The sequence below is a fragment of the Halictus rubicundus genome, chromosome 6, assembly GCF_050948215.1.
Source record: "Halictus rubicundus isolate RS-2024b chromosome 6, iyHalRubi1_principal, whole genome shotgun sequence".
In the NCBI taxonomy this organism is placed as follows: Eukaryota; Metazoa; Arthropoda; class Insecta; order Hymenoptera; family Halictidae; genus Halictus; species Halictus rubicundus.
In genome coordinates, this window is record NC_135154.1 from 19,809,593 (window position 1) to 19,828,474 (window position 18,882).

The following is an 18,882-nucleotide window of genomic DNA, read 5'->3' on the forward strand; positions in this document are numbered from 1 at the left end:
TTCGATTCAACAGTGCTGTCTATTCACGAAGTCCTACGGCGTCTGTACATGGCACTGAAAGCCAAAAGGGCGACTTAAGGGCGAGGTGAAGTAACAAGTAAAAACGAATTCCCTTGAGATCCCAGGGATCTTCAACTTCTGTTGCCTAACGGAAGCTTGTTAATAGCTTGTTAGAATTGCTGTGTCACGTCTTCTAAGATAAGCTGCACAATTTTCATCCGAATAAAAATCCCAAAAGAAACCAGTACACGTTTCGTAAGAGAACTTCTTAAAATTGGTTAAGGAGCCATCAATTTATAGTCTTCGATTTTTGCAAGAGTACAGAGTAAAAATGCATAAAGTATTTTACAGAAATTTATATTCGTTTTACGTAACTTGGTTTGCTTCGAAATCTCAAGACAAAGTTTAAATAACAAAAATTCACATAAATTGAGAATTAAGGAGTTAATTTAATGAATGAAGCGAATGAATTTAACGAATTAAAACTTGATTCAGTGAATTAAGAGTTGATTTAATGGATTAAGAATTGATTCAACGAATTTAGATTGACGATATGATTTAGAACAACGCATGTAACAAAATCTTCTAATTATTTCTTGAATATTTGCAAATTAAAGGGGGCAATCTAAAATTGTGTGTTTTAATGATTATTGTGTAACCCTTTTATGTTTTCAAGAAATGTTTAGTTACCAGACACAGTTTGTTTTGTTTTACGTCAACGAATGGACTTTTTTGTACGATGATTAATACTGTGACAGATCTATCAGCCGGAGATCTCTGCTCCATAGATCGCAGCAGCCAGTTCAGGAAGTTGATGCCGTCGTGCAGGTCACGCCAAGCTTTATTGACAAGGGCATGTAGAACGATGGGGAGCACGTGTAGATCGAAACCAGACTCTACGATAATAAACTATAAATACTATTTTTATAAAGGTGCGCTGTTACAGAAGCTGTTTCGGTTGAAACAAAATATACCTTCACTGTGGAGCAGCTTCTCCCTCTTTTGACAAATTGCTACTCGAATTACCGGACAGTCTATAAAAGACGTTATCTGTGTTTCGAAATCACTGATCTTTAACCGTAAATGTATCTCGATACACAACATTATTGAATATAAATTTTTCAGAGCTAATTTGATCCTTGTAGCAACATCTAAAATCGTCTACGACGTTCAATAACCCTTGTGTCAATACCTGGAAAATGTCTTCGACGTTTAATAACATTTTAATATTTTTAACATTATCCTCGATCCATTTTTCATTTAATGGACAATTGGCCAAGGCAGTAGGAAAGATTGATACAAATTTCAAAGACAAATTAAAAGTTGAAGAAAATGGAATCGGAAAAATATTTTCTTAGCTTTCCTAGGATTTCTCAACATTTTTTTAGGGCGAGTTTGAAAGATCAAACTGCATGAAATTCGCAGTTCAGTCATTAGCGACGACGTTCCGCCACACAGTGCAATAAAACTGTTTATTTTCTTACGAACTGTTTGTTTTCGGTCCAATTTTATCGCACAAATATTGTGAAAAGTACGAAAATGATGAAAGACCGTTAACAATCTTCTTGAAAACAGCTTTCAGCAGGAAGTTCTTAGTTTTATGAACGCTTTATCATTCCTGTTCCCATATTTCCGGCCAGCTCTTTCCGTCTTTTTACCAATGATAAACCTCGTACTAAGGAAATATTGTTATCACACCCAAACCCACGATATTTCGTTGCAGTATATTCTTACTATCAAAACTTTATCATTTCGATAAGATGCCTCTTCTTCAGGGTTTGAATGGAGTTAGATATACGAAAATAACTCGCCGGTTAACTGTTTCAGTTTATTTATTTATCTAATATATAATTCTCTATCAACGTATAAACATAACTAGTCGTTAAATACAATTGAAAACTTTTGGTGTGGTTATTGTAGTGCGCCATTTTTCGGCAATGGTCACCGCTGACAATATCAATGCCTCGATTGTAGTCTAATATATCAATCTTTAAATTACTATAATCGTTAAACAATTCTCTTTTTTACGTCCCTAAAATTACCCTTGCTCCTCCTGCTACAAATTTTTATTATCTCTGTTTTTAAAAACTATAGTTGTCCATGCTGTTCGTAGACCTCGCACGTTATTAAAAAATACGCTCTAGAATCGTTTTTATTAGCCCTCAAAGGCTCCTTAGGTGAACATTTACTATGGTTTCTGCATCAGATACTGTAAGATTTGTTATAATTTTATGACTGTTTCATCGCTTGATATATATATATATATATATATATATATATATATATATATATATATTTGTCTAAAATACAAAGTTATTTGTAAAACAGAGTTGCTTAAATTGAACTGCAACACGAAAATAGTGTGTAACCATTCTTGAAGAGCAATGGGGAATTAAGTGCAACATTGTTCAGCATAACTAAGGTCTACGAAGACTTGTTGTTTGCGATCCTATAAAACACGATGATCAAAAATGCATACAAAAAGGGAATAAATGTAAAATGTCACTATTTTGCAGACATTGTACCAAACTTGGGTGAACTGTGAAAGAAAATTCGATCAACGAATAACATTCTAGAATGTATAAAAAAAAAACCGTACAATTACTGCAATTATGAATGATCTTAGAATACATTATGAGAAGGCATAGCGGTATATTTACAGGCTACCGAAGATAAAAACTCTGTCGTAATAACTATTGCACCGTGTGTAATAAAATAACTGAATCGTAAACATATCGAATAAGTACAAAAACTCAGTTTGCAACATATACATCGATTGAAACTCTATTGCGCAATTAGTATCGATACCCATGGCTTATCTCTGTGCTACAACTAAGTTCAGTCATCTCTCTTGAGTAGTATAACAATTCTGCAGTGTTAACTTACATGAAAATAAATCGGTAAGCAGTCATTAGACCAGTTTAAAAAACCCTCGAATAAAATTCTAATCATTCGAATCAATTCCTGACATGTTATCATTTAAAAAGAGAACTGTTGCGTATTAAGATGACGATCGATCAATTGAATAATTCTACCTCTAAATCCTTACGAATTATTTTGAACATTGCTGGGCTGAAATATATTTGTCGGCTATTTAACAACAATCTACCAAAATCGTCTCTATGGTTAAACGACACGCCACGCTTTCGATGGAAAGGCATTCGTCGTTCTCTTATCAATTCGTTTTGTACACGCATCTTTCTGACTCATCAGATCAATGATACTTGTCCGCCTCTCCCGGCTGCTTCCGAAGCGGTTCTCAAAGTGTGAATCGTCATTCTAATTCCACGTTTATTGCTATAAAAATGTTTAATGGTCTCCAAATTCTCCACGCGACACTCGTTAACCTGTAATAAATGCAGATCTTCAAGGCTGATCCTCTTAATATATCGAGTTCCGTAATAATATTCAAAGAGTTCCAAAAAAAAAAAAGAAGAAAAAAACGACCCCCTCCGGTCTGTGTAAAAATGTTACAAATATCTACATATACGCTCTAACAATTATGTGGCCCCATGGTTACAATTATGGCACTGTGCAATTGCTCCCTGTCCAATCTAAAGTCGCCGATTCGATTACCATCTTTTAAATTACCTACTTTCTAGATTCGATCATCCCTACTCTATCGAAATACGATTACGCCATGGTAAGCTCAGCACCGACAATACCGACGCTCTTTAATGTACACATTTGGGGGTTGACCAACCCCTTGTATTACCACGTTGACTGCCATAGTGGTTTCATGCGAGTGACGCAGTTTGTAGTCTGCGAATACTAACTTTTGTTCGAATTTAATTGAATGACTTGAATTTTGCTGGGATTTGTTGGGACCATTTACAGTTAAATAGATCTATTTTTTAGAAACATTTTCGAAGATATTTCTCCTAATTATATTACGTCTTTTGTCATTCCCAATGAAACATCTACTAATCTAAATTTATTGTCCACGTATGGTCCCATTATCTAAGTTAGTGTCACTTTAAACGATTTTTCTTGACACAGGTCTTTGTTCATCTTTAAAAAATAATTTCTGTAGGTATAGTATAGCGACGTAAAATGAATTTTGTTAGAACTAATAAAATCTAAAAGGATCAAATAAATGATCGGTGTGCTGAGTTCCGCAGCTTTCCGGTATCGTTAACTAAATCGTTTCGATTACAGTGAATTCTCGATATATGTCAACAACACGGGCGTTGTCAGCGTCGTGTATCATCCAGGAGACATACCCGAGCCATGTTGCATTTACACTTCTCAGTGACCGAGGCCTCTCGAGCTTCGTGGTCCCTCACGGGGCATACTCCGCGGTAGTGGGGACAATTCCGCGACGTTTATCATCCAGGTCTTGACGACATATATATCAAGAAATCACTGTATACGTGACTTATCGTAACAAGGTGCTTCATCCGAAATCAAGGCCGATCATCTAAGATGAGAAAATATATATCATCACTGCACTGAGCTCTACAGATTCAATCTCATTATTCAAAGTCCTGTATAATTGAATGATATGGCGGTCAACGTGTTAAAAGAATTCGAATAAAAAAAAAGCCAAATCTTCCATCAAGAAAACTTCTCCGGTGTTCAAGAAGTGCACTGTCGATAGAGCTGCGCCTTCTTATCAATCTTGGTGAGATGATTCTTCATCTCCACGATTAGACTGTCAACCTCTTTCATCAATTCGGACAGCATCCTCTCGTTATCCCTGTAAACGCTCTCCATGCCATCAAGATCCTTGAACTTGGTAGAAGTGTCGACAGTCAGCTCCGTGGCCCTCTGCAGGAGTTTCTTGGCCCTTTGAATGTTATCCTTGCTCTTGTTCACGCTGCGATCCAGGGACTGATCCACCTTGCGATAGTCGTCCGCGAGTGTCTTGGTTTTCGCATCAACATCCTTCGCCTTGTCGACGACCTTCGTGACCTGGTCGCTAATGTCCTGGTTCATGACAAAGTTGTTCCTGACCTGCTGCTTCTGCAGCGTGCCTAAACGAGCTTCCAGATTGTCCACGGTATCGGTGGTGCTGTTCGCCTGCATCAATGCTCCTCTGGTCACTTCAGCGATCTCCTCTAGATCCTTCTCCGACTTCTTCACGTCCCTCTCTGCCTGATCGATCGCCACCTGCGCCAGATCCAGCGCCTTCTGCGCGTCGTTCAAAAGCACTATCACGTTGTTAACTTGCGTTTGATTGTCCAGAGCATACTCCTTAGCTCTGTCTGCTCTCTCTTTCAGCTGCACAGCGCGGTGAAGGTCGTCCCTAGTGTCCGCTAGGATTTTTTCAGGGTCAGTTAACGAACCGACAATGCTGTTGATCTTCTCCGCCAGCTGTTTGATCTCGTCAGGTCTCAGCTGGATATTCTTCGCTAGAACCTCGTTCGCCAGGTCTCTCACCATCGCTGGGGTTGGCTGATCCTCGTCCAACGTGCTCTTGATGCGCTTGTTGATGTCGGAGAGGTCCTTCGTCACGTTGTCCGACAGGTTGCGAGCCTTCCAGGCGAAGTTGAAGGCGTCCTGCGCGTTCGACCTTGCTGCGACCCCGTCCCGAGCCACTTGGACCAGCTGGAGATAACAATCATTTGTTTATTAGTGATCGGTAAGCTTTATTTGTTCAGACGCTCGGTAAAGACTTTGTTGAGTACAGTGATTTCTCTATACACGTCAACAAGACCTGGATGATAAATGTCGCGAGATTATCCCCACTACCGCGAGGGACCACGAAGCTCGAGAGGTCTCGACGATATGGACGATACACGACGCTGGCAAGACCCGTGTTGTTGACATATATCGAGAATTCACTGTATATCGGAATTCACAAGTATAATCCCGAATGCTCAGGGAACCCGAACAATTCTAGAATCCCGAAATTTTCGCAGAGCCCGTCCCGATCCCGAATAAAATTCTCGACCCGCCCTGACCCAACACTTTCGGGTTCTCGCACACTTCTAAAAAGTGAGCAGACGCGAAAAATTTGAACAGACACGTTCTCCTTATTTTTACGAAGCAACGTAAACTAGTCACTGTTATTGCTCCGTAGAGCCAGTGTGAAAAGACGCGTTCCCACCAAGAAACATTGAACTCACATTGCGCAGCAGCTGCTCAGCCTCGTCCTTATGAGTCTTGATCTTAGCAGCTTGTTGATTTGCAGCATCCAGCGCCTGATTGGCCCTGGTCACGGCTCCATCATCGCAAGATGAGCCTCCACAGAATCCACAGCCAGCTCCTCCGCAAACGCTGCTGCAATCGGTAACGTTGCCTCCGCACATCTGGAGATTCAACCCAGGCATGATGCTATTGAACGTCTTCAGTTTCTCGTTTATTTTAGCCAAGGATTCTTTATTAGCCTCCTGGACCTCGTCGACGAATTCTCTGTTCTTGGCCAGGAGACTCTCCGTGTGTTTCCTGAACCTTTCTGCGTCAGCTAAAACGTTGCTAGTATCGTTCGCCATTTTCTCTGCTTGCCTGGACTGCTCCGCCATTTGCTGAGTGACGTTCAGAGCTCCTAGGACGTTCTCCTCTTGCAGCCTGGTCGCATTCTCTTTCAGATTCGCTGCAGCTTGATGCAAGTTGTTCGTTTTATTCTTTAGATATTTCAGCGCAGTGTCTCCTAAATTCACTCTTTGATTAACAGCCTGCAAAAGATTGTTAGCCTCCTCTAGCTGCTTCGCAGAGTTGGAGACGTTCTTCGTCATCGTGGTGGCTAAATCGCTGAGTTCATCTAGGTCCTGGGTCCTGATGGACGTGCTGTTGATCAGACTCTGCACCTGGTCCAGCGAACTGACCATGTCGTCGAACTCCTCGCTGTACACCCCTGTTGTCCCGACCTTCTGGATCCGTGACGCCTCCTCGATCACCAGTTTCGTCTTGTTCTTCAGGCCGGATAACGTTAGATCCCAATTATCGAAACACTCTCCACAGGGAATGCATTGGGGTGCGTCGCCATAGTAGCCCCGATAACACTGGTCGCATTTTTCACCGCCGATTCCTTCTTTACATACGCACATCCCGGTCTCTCTGTTGCACTGCTGGCTCGAGGAGCCGGTCATGTCGCAGTCGCAAGGATAGCACTCGACGTTAGGGTTGCCCCAATGGTTTGTCTGACACTCGTTGCACTGCCTTCCGCCGAAGCCTGGTTTGCACTCGCAAGTGCCGTCGTACGGATTGCACCTGGAAACATGGTGGAAAATGAACCGACGAGTTTGTTGATCTAGATCCACAGTCACTCGTAATAATATTCGGACACTTTTAAAAAGGCGCTTCTTTTTAATCTAAAGTTAGAGGCTGAAAGTCGCGATGAACGGCAAGTTGAAACATTTAAAAATTGAAACAACTGACAATCAAGATGACTGAAAGACGATTACCTATCAGAAACGCTTCCAACAGCGTCGCACTCGCAAGCGTCGCATCCTTTCCCACTGGCGATCCTCCAATGGTTCTCCTCGCAGGAGTCACACAATTGTCCAATCACGTGAGGCAAGCAAGGACACTGGCCGCTTCGATGGTTGCAAGTTCCAGCTTCGCTATCAGTTCCCAGAGGATTGCATTCGCATTCTTGACAGTCCTGTTTCAACGCGTTCCCGTAGAATCCCGCTTTGCAGATCTGACAGTTAGCACCGTCCGTGTTGTGTAGACACTGGAGACAGCGACCGGTGTGAGGATCGCAGTTTCCAGGTGCTCGTAGATCCGTGTTGTTGTTACAGTTGCAGGGCTCGCAGATTCCACCGGGGACTTCAGGGTTGCCGAAGTAGTTCTCGGCGCAGTTCTCGCAGCGAGGACCGGTGTAGCCCTCGAAACACTCGCAGATTACGTCGTGGCTCACTGAGTCTAGGGAACAGCTGTCGGCGTAGGAGTGGCCGGAGTCTTGGGTTCCTGGAAGGTGAAGCAAAAGTTGAGACCCTAGTCACAAATTTCGCGAGATGGCCTAGTCTTCAAATTTTTGGGTGACCCTGATCACAATTTTTCAAAAATTTTTTAGGTGGGGGGGGGTGACACCCCCCTACTTCCGAATTTTAGTCGATACCCTAGTCCCAGACATGTCAGAAGTTATATCCTATTCCCTAATTCTAGAATCTATTCTAATCGCAATCTTTGAAAGATGTCCTCGATATCCCACCTTTGAGAAGACGTCAAGATGTTCTCACCTGGACAAGGACAAGCCCTGCACGGGATATCCACGCCAATCCTGGGATCTCCATAGTAAGTCTCGACACATCGGTCGCAGTTGTGTCCAGTGGTAAAGTTTCGGCAATTGATGCAAGCTCCAGTCTTGGAGTCGCAGCTCTCAGCATGACCGTTGCACTCACATCGTTGACAATGCGGGAAATTCCAGAAACCAGGCTCGCATTGACCGCAGGTCCTGCCATAAGTGTTTGGACGACATTTACAGCGACCGGTCTCTACGTCGCAGAAATTGTCCAATGCACCGACGCTGTCGCAATCGCAAGGGATGCAACCCTCGGGACCAAAACCGTACATTCCTGGTGCACAACGCTCGCATCTTCTTCCGACTACGTTAGGCTTGCAAGGACACGTGCCGCCATAGTTCTCGCAGAGGAGACTGTGGGATCCTGTTGGGTTGCACTCGCAAGCTGCAATCAATTGTTGCTGGTTATTAAGCATTCTATCCATTGGAAGTTGATTATGGAGTTTGATTATTCGATTATTTGATTATTTGAATGTTCTGCATCAACACTTTATCTACCGAAAGATTATTAATAGGATTTTCAATAATTGTGCTGTACCATAAAGAAGCTTAAAAATCATATTTTATATATTAGAATCCTAAGAGAAATGATTAGATTACGTTAGTGGGGATGGGGGTGTAGGTTCATCATTGAAATAGTTATTGCTCTATTGAAAGAGCTATTAAAAAATCGTTAACCATGGAACATAAACTTTCAAACATTAGGAAATAATCACCGGTAGATAATGTGTTGAAGAAATGGATCTTGAAGGTTGGACCACTTCAACTTCGAAACCACTTACAATGAGCTCCGTCGTAAGCGTAGTACCCGATGCTTTTCTGGTACTTCTTACAAAGATCAGGAACGTTGGGCCACATAGTATTGATGTCATTAAAGTAATCGCTGCAGCGATAGCGTTCGTATTCCTGGCGACGAAGTTCTCCGATACCTGGCATGCTGAAGAAAGGAATGGCCTCTATCATCGGCCTCAGTACAATCTAGAAAAACGACAAACATTCGAGAAAAACCTATTTCCAAGCCAGATAAAAAATTCGTAAAAACGTTTCCCTACCCTAAAAATGAACCTTCTAGAAATAAGACAAGTTCGATTAACACTTTGAGTGTCCACCCACGAGTCTCAAACACTTCATAAGATTAGAATAATTTATTCAATAAAATCAAAAACGAAAAGTTAAAGAACAAATCTACTCTCTTTCATCCTTCTCAGATTTTGCAGATCTTAACCGCCCCACGCAATAGCCTAGCGCAAAAATTCATTTTCAAATCTTGGCAAATAATTCCGTCTCCCATTGCTGATAGACGTGGCACTCAAAGTTTTCAAGCTACCGTTTCAAAACCGGAAACTCCGCCTTTCCACTCACCGAGTCAACCAAAATGGACGCAGAGGGCGTGTCCAGGTGATTATTAAACTTCCTAAACTGCATCATAATATTATACCGTTTGCCAGCCTCGAGACAAATAGCAGGCTGAGCAACAACGCTCCTGGACCTAACAGGCAGCTGTACCCACAGTTGATCATTCTCAGGTCTCCAATCCCTGCAGAGCCCATTAGGATCCACGGGACCATCCCTCTCAATAATAATCTGCACATCCTCCCAGGGTCCAGGCTGCACAGGCTCGTACCTAACGATCACCTCGTACCACAAGGTCTTCCTGACATCGTCTACAGTGAAATTCAGCATAGACCCTTCCAGAGCCTTCATGAACCCGGTTCCAGTCCATGTACTGTTCCTGCGATCGCGATAGGGCTCCCTGATGACCACCTGGCAATTGTCGGTGACTCTCGACAGCTCTCCTTCGTAGATCAAGAAGTCCAAGGACCCGGTATAATAGTTCTGTTCGGGCTGATTGCAAGTTCTTCCGCTTATGTGAGGTCTGCAGCGACATTGACCTGTCACAACATCGCAGGAGTTCTCGTAGGAGCCTCCTGGATCGCAATCGCAAGGCTTGCAGCCATCAGGATCTTCGGAGAGTCCCCAAAACTCTGGTAGACACTGGTTGCAGTCCCGAGCGGTGACGAATCTCTTGCAGGTGCATTCGCCAGTGTTCGTGTTGCATCCTCGATTGTCAACTGTACCGAGGGTGTTGCAAGTACAGGCCTTGCAGCCTTCAGGGTTCTCAGGGTCGTAGTCCCAGAAGCCATTTTTACAGCGATCGCAGCGGCGTCCTTCGACGTTGCTTTTACAATGACAGCGACCTGGCTCTTCACCGGTTAGGGCATCGGTGAAGGAGTCGCAGATGCCGTCGTCCAAGGTCCCTCCCAGGTCACAATCGCAGGGGACGCAGGCCTCAGGGTGGGAGATGTCTTTGCTGGGATCGTGGTAGAAGAAAGGCTTGCACTGCTCGCAATTTTGGCCAGTGGTATTGTGCTGACAGCTGTCGCAGACTCCGCCAGATACTCTGCCAGATCGCTCGTAGACCGCCTCGTCAAAGTGGCAGGAGTTTGTGTGATTGTTGCAGTTGCAGGGCCTGCAGGCGTTCGTCCATTTTCCCACCGCTGGCTTCCAAGGTAGATCATTATAAAAGTCCTGACATTTTTCGCAATTCAGACCTGTCGTGTTGTGCGTACATTCGCATCTGCCGTGCACCATGCCGTCTTCATGGGGGACTCCAGGTAGAGGGACGCATTTCGAAGCGTGCCCGTAACAGGAACATGATCCTCGGATCACCATATTCTGGATCGCGTAGTAATACTTCTCGCGAATCTCGCGACGATCGTCTAGAAGATCGTCTCCTAATGTGTGCAATCTTGTCATGTTGATACGCAGATTCGTTATCTTCAGCAGGTTCTGCACCTCTTTCGAGTAGGGATTGTCGATCTCCAAATTCTGGGGCAGCACCCTGGAAAAATGAAGAGGAAAGTTACGTCTGGTAGATAGACAGAGGACTTTAGAGGGGTCCTGCGAGATAATTAACCTCTTAAGCATGGTACGCTACTATAGTGGCTTCCCTGGAAAGCATCGGTTTGAACGGTAACGCCACTATAGCGGCTTTTGTGCCATCTGCGGCCAGGCGCGCTGTTCCCGGCAGACAGAATTGCGGACGAGCGCGCCGTTCTTAAGAGGTTCAAGAATCTTCTTTTGCGAGGACTACGATGAGGATAGACACGAAGAGAATTCGGCCATTTCGGAAAAACAAGAAAAATAAAAGTACACAAATGTTCCCTGAAACATGCACAGCAAATACCACGTTCGAAATTCTTTGTTAACTTCATTTGTTTCGAAAAAGAAATGGCTAAAGACGAGCCCAGATGACTCTACATATGTAGAGCCAACACTCTCAAGATGACCTCACCACTGAAACTGCCATAACTTCGTGGGTAAAAAAGATCTTACCTTTCTATTCCACTTAATCGATTTTTTTTTTTTTCGTTTTTCTTTTTGTTTTCTATCTGTACGTTTACGCTAGCTATCAAGCTGCATTTTCCTTAACTTAAATTGCTACAGACTTCAAGATTGAGATCTCGTCTGTACAACGATCCCATAAAACCCTACACATACGAAGACAGACAGTTCTCCAGCATAGAGTAGGTCAGCAAAGAACAGCTCAGTTATTAGTATGACGGTGTCGATGATCAGGTCCTGGGTTATGCACTGACGCCTGCTGACCAGTGTTTATCAGAGTTTACATACCTGAAGATAACATCTCCCATGGTTGACGGCGCCACGGCAGAGTATCTCGTCTCGCAGATAACGTCTGTCAGTCTCTGAGGTGGTTCCGTTGAAACACCGGGGAAATATTGCTCGCAATTGTGCGCGAAGTATCGATAAACATTCCAGGTCTTGCCGAAGTCGTATGATCTCTCGATCAGCATCGCAGCTGGCCGGAATGTTTGGAAGCTGATGATGATGTGAGTAATGTGGAATTCCGACTCGGGATCGAAACGGATCGATACGTCCTCCACGCCATTTTCTGATTGCCACCATGTCCTGAAATTTTTATTCAAGTTCAATCAACGTAGTAAACATGCATTTTTTGGTGTATTGTGCAATGACCTTTGCGTTTATGTTTCCCTGGGAACATAAACAGACGAATCAATTTTTCCTTCTTGGAAAAATTGTTTCTTGTTGGTTTAACCGTTCGTCAATCTTTGTATGTTCCTTTTAAACTTATGAGACATAGAAAACTTTCTTTCTTTAATCGTTTTAATAAATTGAAAAGAACAAATAGATCTTCCGAAATTGTGTCTTACTACAATTATTATATGAAATCAGCTACCTCGTATAAACCAATCAAAATCAGCGATTTTTATCGAATGATTATATTTTTAAGAATGATTGCTCACCCGCTGACGATGTTCCCGATATTATGCTGTTGTTTCGGGTGCGACGCATCGCAGAAAAAGCACTTCTTCCGGTCCTTCAGATGCGTCACAATGCAGTATCTTTCCGGTTCCTTCAGTCCGCAAGTCGACGAAGCCGTTAATCGATTTTTCCGACCGATTAACAAATTCCCAGTGGCTGGATAACAAGAGCTCTGCTCGCAAGGATGCTTTCTCTTCATGTTCGGACCTAGGGAACGTGAGAAACGATTTAAGAGAACTGTTCTTAGGTGTAACGATCGAGTTAGCCACGGTTGATTATCTCCTTTCCCTCCAGCCAGCTCCGGTATTGTTACTAGTACCAGCTACGGCGGTGAATCTTTGTTATTTACACTGGTGTAACAGTCAACGAAACCAGTCCAGAGACTGTTGTTAGTTCTCAGAAACCACGATCGACACCACCTCAACCACATTAAATCAATTAACCCTCCGACGGCGGTGCCTGGGTCTGTCTTGATCCAAACTATTATAATAGTCATTTACACCACTCATTTTCTGGCAATTAACACTAAACCTACCGGATCGGTAAAAGTAACTGGCATGCGTTGCCTTGGAAAAATCACAAGATTTTGCACGATTTTTACTATAATATTTACTTGTTTGAATAGAAAAATGTGTTCTCCCATTCTCCACGGGGATTTGTATAATTTGAATAATTCTAGAATAAAATATATGAAACCGGTCGTGGTAGGTATAGTGTTCAACTACATGAATAGCTGTTACGTTGAGAATAACGGAAAAACTAGCGTGTCTACAAGAAATAGCCTTAACGATGTATTCGAAAAAGTTAATAATTAAAGCTGTAAACGGTCCTAAGCATTGTCAACTATATAGTTACGATAGAGCCGTCCGCCGCGCCGTCCAAGTGTTAAACAGAATAGACGCGTTCTTTGACGAACATTCCTGAGGAATAAACATTTTAGCTACCGATTTTTTCTTTTCGAGCAATATTGTTAACACACGTAGCGGAAGAAGAAAAGGGTGGATTAATTTTTTAATATCGTGTAACATCGTCATGCTCGTTATCAGGTTTTTTTATTGATATTTTTTATTGAACCGACGAGAATGCTACCTCTTGGGCTAGGAACGGTCAGCCTTGGCCAATTATGGCGCTCTGCTGTCACCTCCATGGGTGACATATCTCCTCTCTGGACTGATCCTACAACACCCCCGTTTTTATCTCGAATGCTTACTCACGCATACCTACATATATAGGCTTACGTATTCTAATGGCATGGGATTCAAAGAGATATGCCCATGGGACCTGCTAGTTCGACGGAAAATGTAAACTCAAATAAGTCGGAGGTAATGATTAGACTGCGGATCGTTATGCGAAATAAAAATGGTCTGCATCAATTCCAAGAAACAGTATCCGTATACATAGAAGATTCGTTCCCTGTTTGAAAATCTTAATAAGTTAAGAATAGTAGAAACATAAAGAATTTTTGAATTTCTTTAAGGTGTCCACCGTTTTAAATTGCACTTGCTCGTTTTTGTCATAAATACATCAAATCCGCAGTTTAGTAATAATTTTTTCAGCATATAAACCGCACGTGTCTCTATTTGATATTGATCAATTAGGTAACTTACCTCTGATGGGATGTCTGTCCCTGCCATGTTGCGGTTCCGCAGTATCTAAAAATAAAATTCTGTTCACTTATCCGAGGCCTGGCGAAAATGTGTTAAACTTTTCCAGTGAGACGAAAGAGGCGTTTAAAATGTTCATTGAACTGTAAGAATTTCATTGTCGTCCAGAATTCTAGCCGTGTGAAATAGCTGTGCGTTGTGAACGAGTATGATGTATCAGAAATGATTTTTCGAATTTTCTATGGTGGATTTTAGTCGGGATTTTAATTGATTCGTTCAGAAATATTTTCGAATGTGTCCCCTCCTTTCGTTGAAAAGATAAAATTGATCGAGAACCAGCAGTTTCCGGGCAAGAGTATTTGAACATTTTTTTTTAAAATTAGGAAACTGTGTTTCATGAAAATTTTAAACGAATCTAGAATGTGTAGTTATCAAGCACGGTTCTTCTACCGGTAGAGACTATCGCGAGAACAACCGGATGTTTATGATGTGACGTCTCTGGGTCTAATCGTTAAAATGAATGGAAACCCCTAAACTGGACAGAAATTACTAAAACTGAAAATTTCACAAAAATCCCATACACATGCGAAATGAGAAAAAAATTCGACAACAGGTTTGAAATATTAATTACTTCGACGACGAAGAAACTTCAGAGATCGAGGAGATTGAACAATTTGATTGACTTGAGTAGAAAAGTTGTTCGATCAAATTGGAAATTTGCTCCGAAAATTTCGTAGAAATATTATGGTTCATGACGGAGTGTTTTTTCGTGGTTTCTCGGTGTTCGCGTTTTAAGTTTCTAAGGAGCTTAGATTTTGAAGACCGAAATAAACTCGAGGAGTTCCGAAGAAAGGCAGGTCGAGGGGTCGAATCGCTATCTAATCGTAATGGATAAAGTGTCTTCTCGTAAGAGGAATGAATGGAAAGCACGTTGAGATCGTCGATAGATGAGCCTTAGCTAGTTCGCTTTCAACGAAATTCCTTTCCTCTCGCAGCATCCAATTCGAAGGTACTTGATGTTTGCACACTTAAAAGCGTTGCGAATTTTTGAAAAAAAAACTCTGTCAAAATGGCAGCATCGTCTTACATTAAATTTTTCGGAGTACATTATGTGCTTTTAAAAAATCTTTTTAATCGTTCTCATATATTCAACGGTTCTACTGAATTTTTGTCTGAGACATTAATGTCCTAGACGGTCAAGTGATGTAACATTAGAGATAACTAGAAGACCGCGTGAAAACCGGATGATATAAAATTAGAACAATACACTTACTGGATGCAACAGTTAATAAAAATAGAAGTACCGCGAGAACCGTCTCGCAAGAAAATATTTGAGCCATTTTATTCTCCTCCCCTCGGTTTCAATTGTCGGACGGAAGCTCAGCCATGGACGTGATGTTCCATCTGAAAGCGAAAACATACCATTTTGTTAGATATATTGTCCAAGTCCTCTGAAATTTATTAGTTAAAATTCTCAGCAAAGAAAAATGTGAAATGATCTTCTACTTCTAAAGAGAATAAAATTTGTACTGGTCGTAGTTGAAAAAAAAATGCAACCGCAATTTTAAACAGAAGCTCTAATCTTATGAATAGTAGTAGTATACGTTCGTTCCAATATTCGTATTCTCATCGGTGCTTTATGAATCGTCAAACTAATCCTAAGACGACTCGAGGTAAACGGCTAAATTGCGTTAACGCCGATGAATTGCCACAAATAAATTCAAGATCTACGATTTACTATTGTTTCACAAAGTGAATGAGTCACAAAGGCAGCCGTTGCCATTGTCCGGTTTATTGACCCTACTGAATGATCCCTATTTTGCAATCATTTCAAAGAAAGGTAGGGTTCAGTCTTTAAAAGCTTCCTATTATCTCATTATTTATTACCTCTCGAAAAAGAAAACCGTGGCCGTAGTTAATTTTTATTTAAATGATCGAATCTATAGCTATTGCATTTTACCAGACTTGTAAGTTTAAGAACAACTTCTGGAAATAATAATATTTCGTGCATCGTTTGCTTCTCTATTCTTATACTCGACAACGTGCCGCACCTAACTGTTATCGAATGTTTATCGCTTGCTGTTTATCGATCTAGTTGTCAATAGTACTGTTCTACATAAAACATAAAAACGTTCAGCCAGCCAACTTGAAAAGCACTGATCGGATGACGGTACCGGGGTCCATATTGACCCAGTCAATTTCAACGAAATTTAGCCAGTGGATTTCTGATAATTAATCTAATTTGGACATTGTTTGAACGAATCAAATAAAATCGTCAATAGGTCTAGATAAAATACGTTTAAAAAGCTGATAAATTTACGTGTTGCTAGATTTCACTTTCCGAGGGTTCACATAAAAATTATTAATTGCATTACATGGCTAAGTGCATTTGCAAAGGAGAGAAGTGTTCTTGTTACAAATCAATTTTATAGCCGTATTGAAAATGTTGTTTTCTGCTCCGTTTAATGCTATCCCCCGAACCACCGCTTGAACAATTATTTACAATAAATGATCTACATCTATTTTGAACGTGCGATTGAATCTAAATAAATGTTTCCACATTCATAACAGTGGCTAAAAATAACAAAAACCACCACAGATAAATCTTCCCCTGAACACTTCGCTGAACACAATAATTGAAACAAAAATAAATAGAAGCAAGAATACAATTTATTTTACGATTTGATATTTCACAAGAACATCTCCAAATCTGCAGACTCTCTGAGACAGACCCCAACCACGCTGCTCCATTCCAAAACCATCCGGAAAATAATCCAGCTTGTTTATTCATGAAAAATTCTTCTAAACGAGTAAAAATCACATTGATCGCGTCGAACCTAACCGCAGAAATCGCACGGTATGTTGTCAAAGTAATGACAAGCCTGAAGATCGATCAGAGCGCGTTCGCACGTTGCGCCGCGCCGTTGCACTTTTCGCCGGCTGCATCCGCTCGAAATGCACCGTGCACCCGACGACGTGCAGCCGACACTATCATGCAAAACGAGCATAGCAATGTCTCGAGAGCAAGCGACGAGATCATAGTCCCTTACCTAACCCAGTGTACGTATCTCCCGAAGGTAGATTGAAGATTTTTCGCGACGCAACTGCTAAGAGGATCCCAACACAGGTAGAAAGAACCGATTGATCGAACGGTCCACGGGCACTGTCGATCACCGAGATCGGACGAGAAAGAGATCAAGACTGAACAAGAGCGACGCCGTCGGACGCCTGGTGACGCGTCCCTTGCACAGTTTCTCTCTGTAAGGAGAACCTCCGCAAACGGCCAGTGCCGTACGTAGAATGAGGCTCCTTTCTTCTCTAGAGAGAACCAGGCTGCTGATACAGACCGAGGGCCGACGGGGAGAGGTACCGGCAACCAGAACCATGGAGAAGGGGAATCGAATGAACGATGCGGGGGCGAACGCTATGAAAAGATTTTCGGACGATCCGCAGTTTCATTCTTGCGATTCTTGCGCTCCGCTTTCCCGTTTACGTTTACCACTTGGCTAGATGACCCGATATCTTGGGATTTCCAACTTTTATGTCGGTCTTGCTAAGAGTAGGACTAGGGATTTCTTTATAGTATGTATAAGTGCTAGTTAAATTCCTCACGTCCATAGCTTTCGCAGTCCCATAAAATATGGACTTGTTACACTTCGGAAAGTTGATCTTGCCGTCTTGTTTTCTTATTGCTAGCTTGAGAATGGCTAAGAATTTTTGTTTTCTGTTTTCTTTTTTCTTTTTCTTTTTTTTTTTTTTTTTTTTGTAATGTTTAATTGTTATCAGCATTCGTAATCGTATAATTTATACACTGGTCAGGCTGGTGGAAGCTGGAAAGATCATTAAACTGCGACTGTAACCGTTTGAAAAGTGATCTTTGCTTTTTAATTCTCGTGCTTCTTATATTTTAAAGCATGATTGCTCGTCTTATGAGAAATCTTTATTACACTAATCAAATTAAAAATCTAGTCGTTTTCTTCCATTTTATTTAGAGATTAATAGTATTGGCAAGCAGTAGCTGTTTAAATATCTGATCAGACGTAAAATATTGTTACAATATGTTTCATTGACAAATTTTAGATCCCATGATTTTGTCTGAAAAATTAGGAGCGAAAAAAGGAAAGAATTAGCGAAGAATTGAAGAATTTTTGTTAGAGCAATTGTTCTAATTCGTAGATTGAAATTGGTGATTCACGGCTAGTTGAATCATGATACGAAAGCAGAATTATATTAGGAGAAAGAACATTAAATGTTTAAAATGGTGATTGAGAAATGTTCAGATATTGTTGTATGTACAGTTTCTCACAGAATATTCGAAAGCTGTAGCTGCACAATGTCCATTGAAACAACCAGCTGGTCGTTCGTCACACGTGCAGCACACTTGTATACGTTTCCCTTCGGAATGGTTTACAGCAGGCATGTCACGCCTTTCAGACTGACCATGGTTACCTCGGTCGTAAACCATAATCGAAGGTCCTTTCTATGGTGGCAATTGACGTGGAATATTTCGGAAATTTTCTGTCAAATGCAGGAACGTCTGTCTGCAGTTGCTGCACCAGACGATCACTTCGGAAATAAATTAAATGTTGTACACATAAAGTAATCAATACCCAATGTTTTAATAACCAACATAAAATTGTTCTGCATCGATTGCAAGAGACAGCATAATTTATAAAATTAGAATTTATATTTCATCCCTTAAGAATTCGAATTAGTTGAAAATTGTTCTTAAATAAATACAATGTAAAATGAATACAATACTCATAAATTCTTTTAATATCT

At 41.5% G+C, this 18,882-nt stretch overlaps 1 protein-coding gene across 3 annotated transcripts; it reads right to left on the minus strand.

Moving 5' to 3' along the window:
- Positions 1–1,807: 1,807 nt before the first annotated feature.
- Positions 1,808–17,393, minus strand: Lanb1 (laminin subunit beta-1). Of its 3 annotated transcripts, none has more exons than XM_076789187.1 (12): positions 17,151–17,393; positions 15,374–15,504; positions 14,104–14,148; positions 13,586–13,672; positions 12,478–12,703; positions 11,825–12,121; positions 9,554–11,033; positions 8,974–9,169; positions 8,130–8,576; positions 7,350–7,857; positions 6,072–7,155; positions 1,808–5,550 (listed from the first exon to the last, which is right to left on the minus strand). In XM_076789187.1, exons 2-12 carry the CDS (start codon positions 15,438–15,440, stop codon positions 4,579–4,581), a joined length of 5,409 nt encoding a protein of 1,802 aa, XP_076645302.1. In that variant the 5' UTR covers positions 15,441–15,504; positions 17,151–17,393; the 3' UTR covers positions 1,808–4,578. The 3 variants fall into 3 exon arrangements, with proteins under 3 accessions (XP_076645302.1, XP_076645303.1, XP_076645304.1); XM_076789188.1 differs by lacking the exon at positions 17,151–17,393 and adding an exon at positions 16,780–16,998; XM_076789189.1 differs by lacking the exon at positions 13,586–13,672.
- Between the last annotated feature and the right edge of the window lie 1,489 nt (positions 17,394–18,882).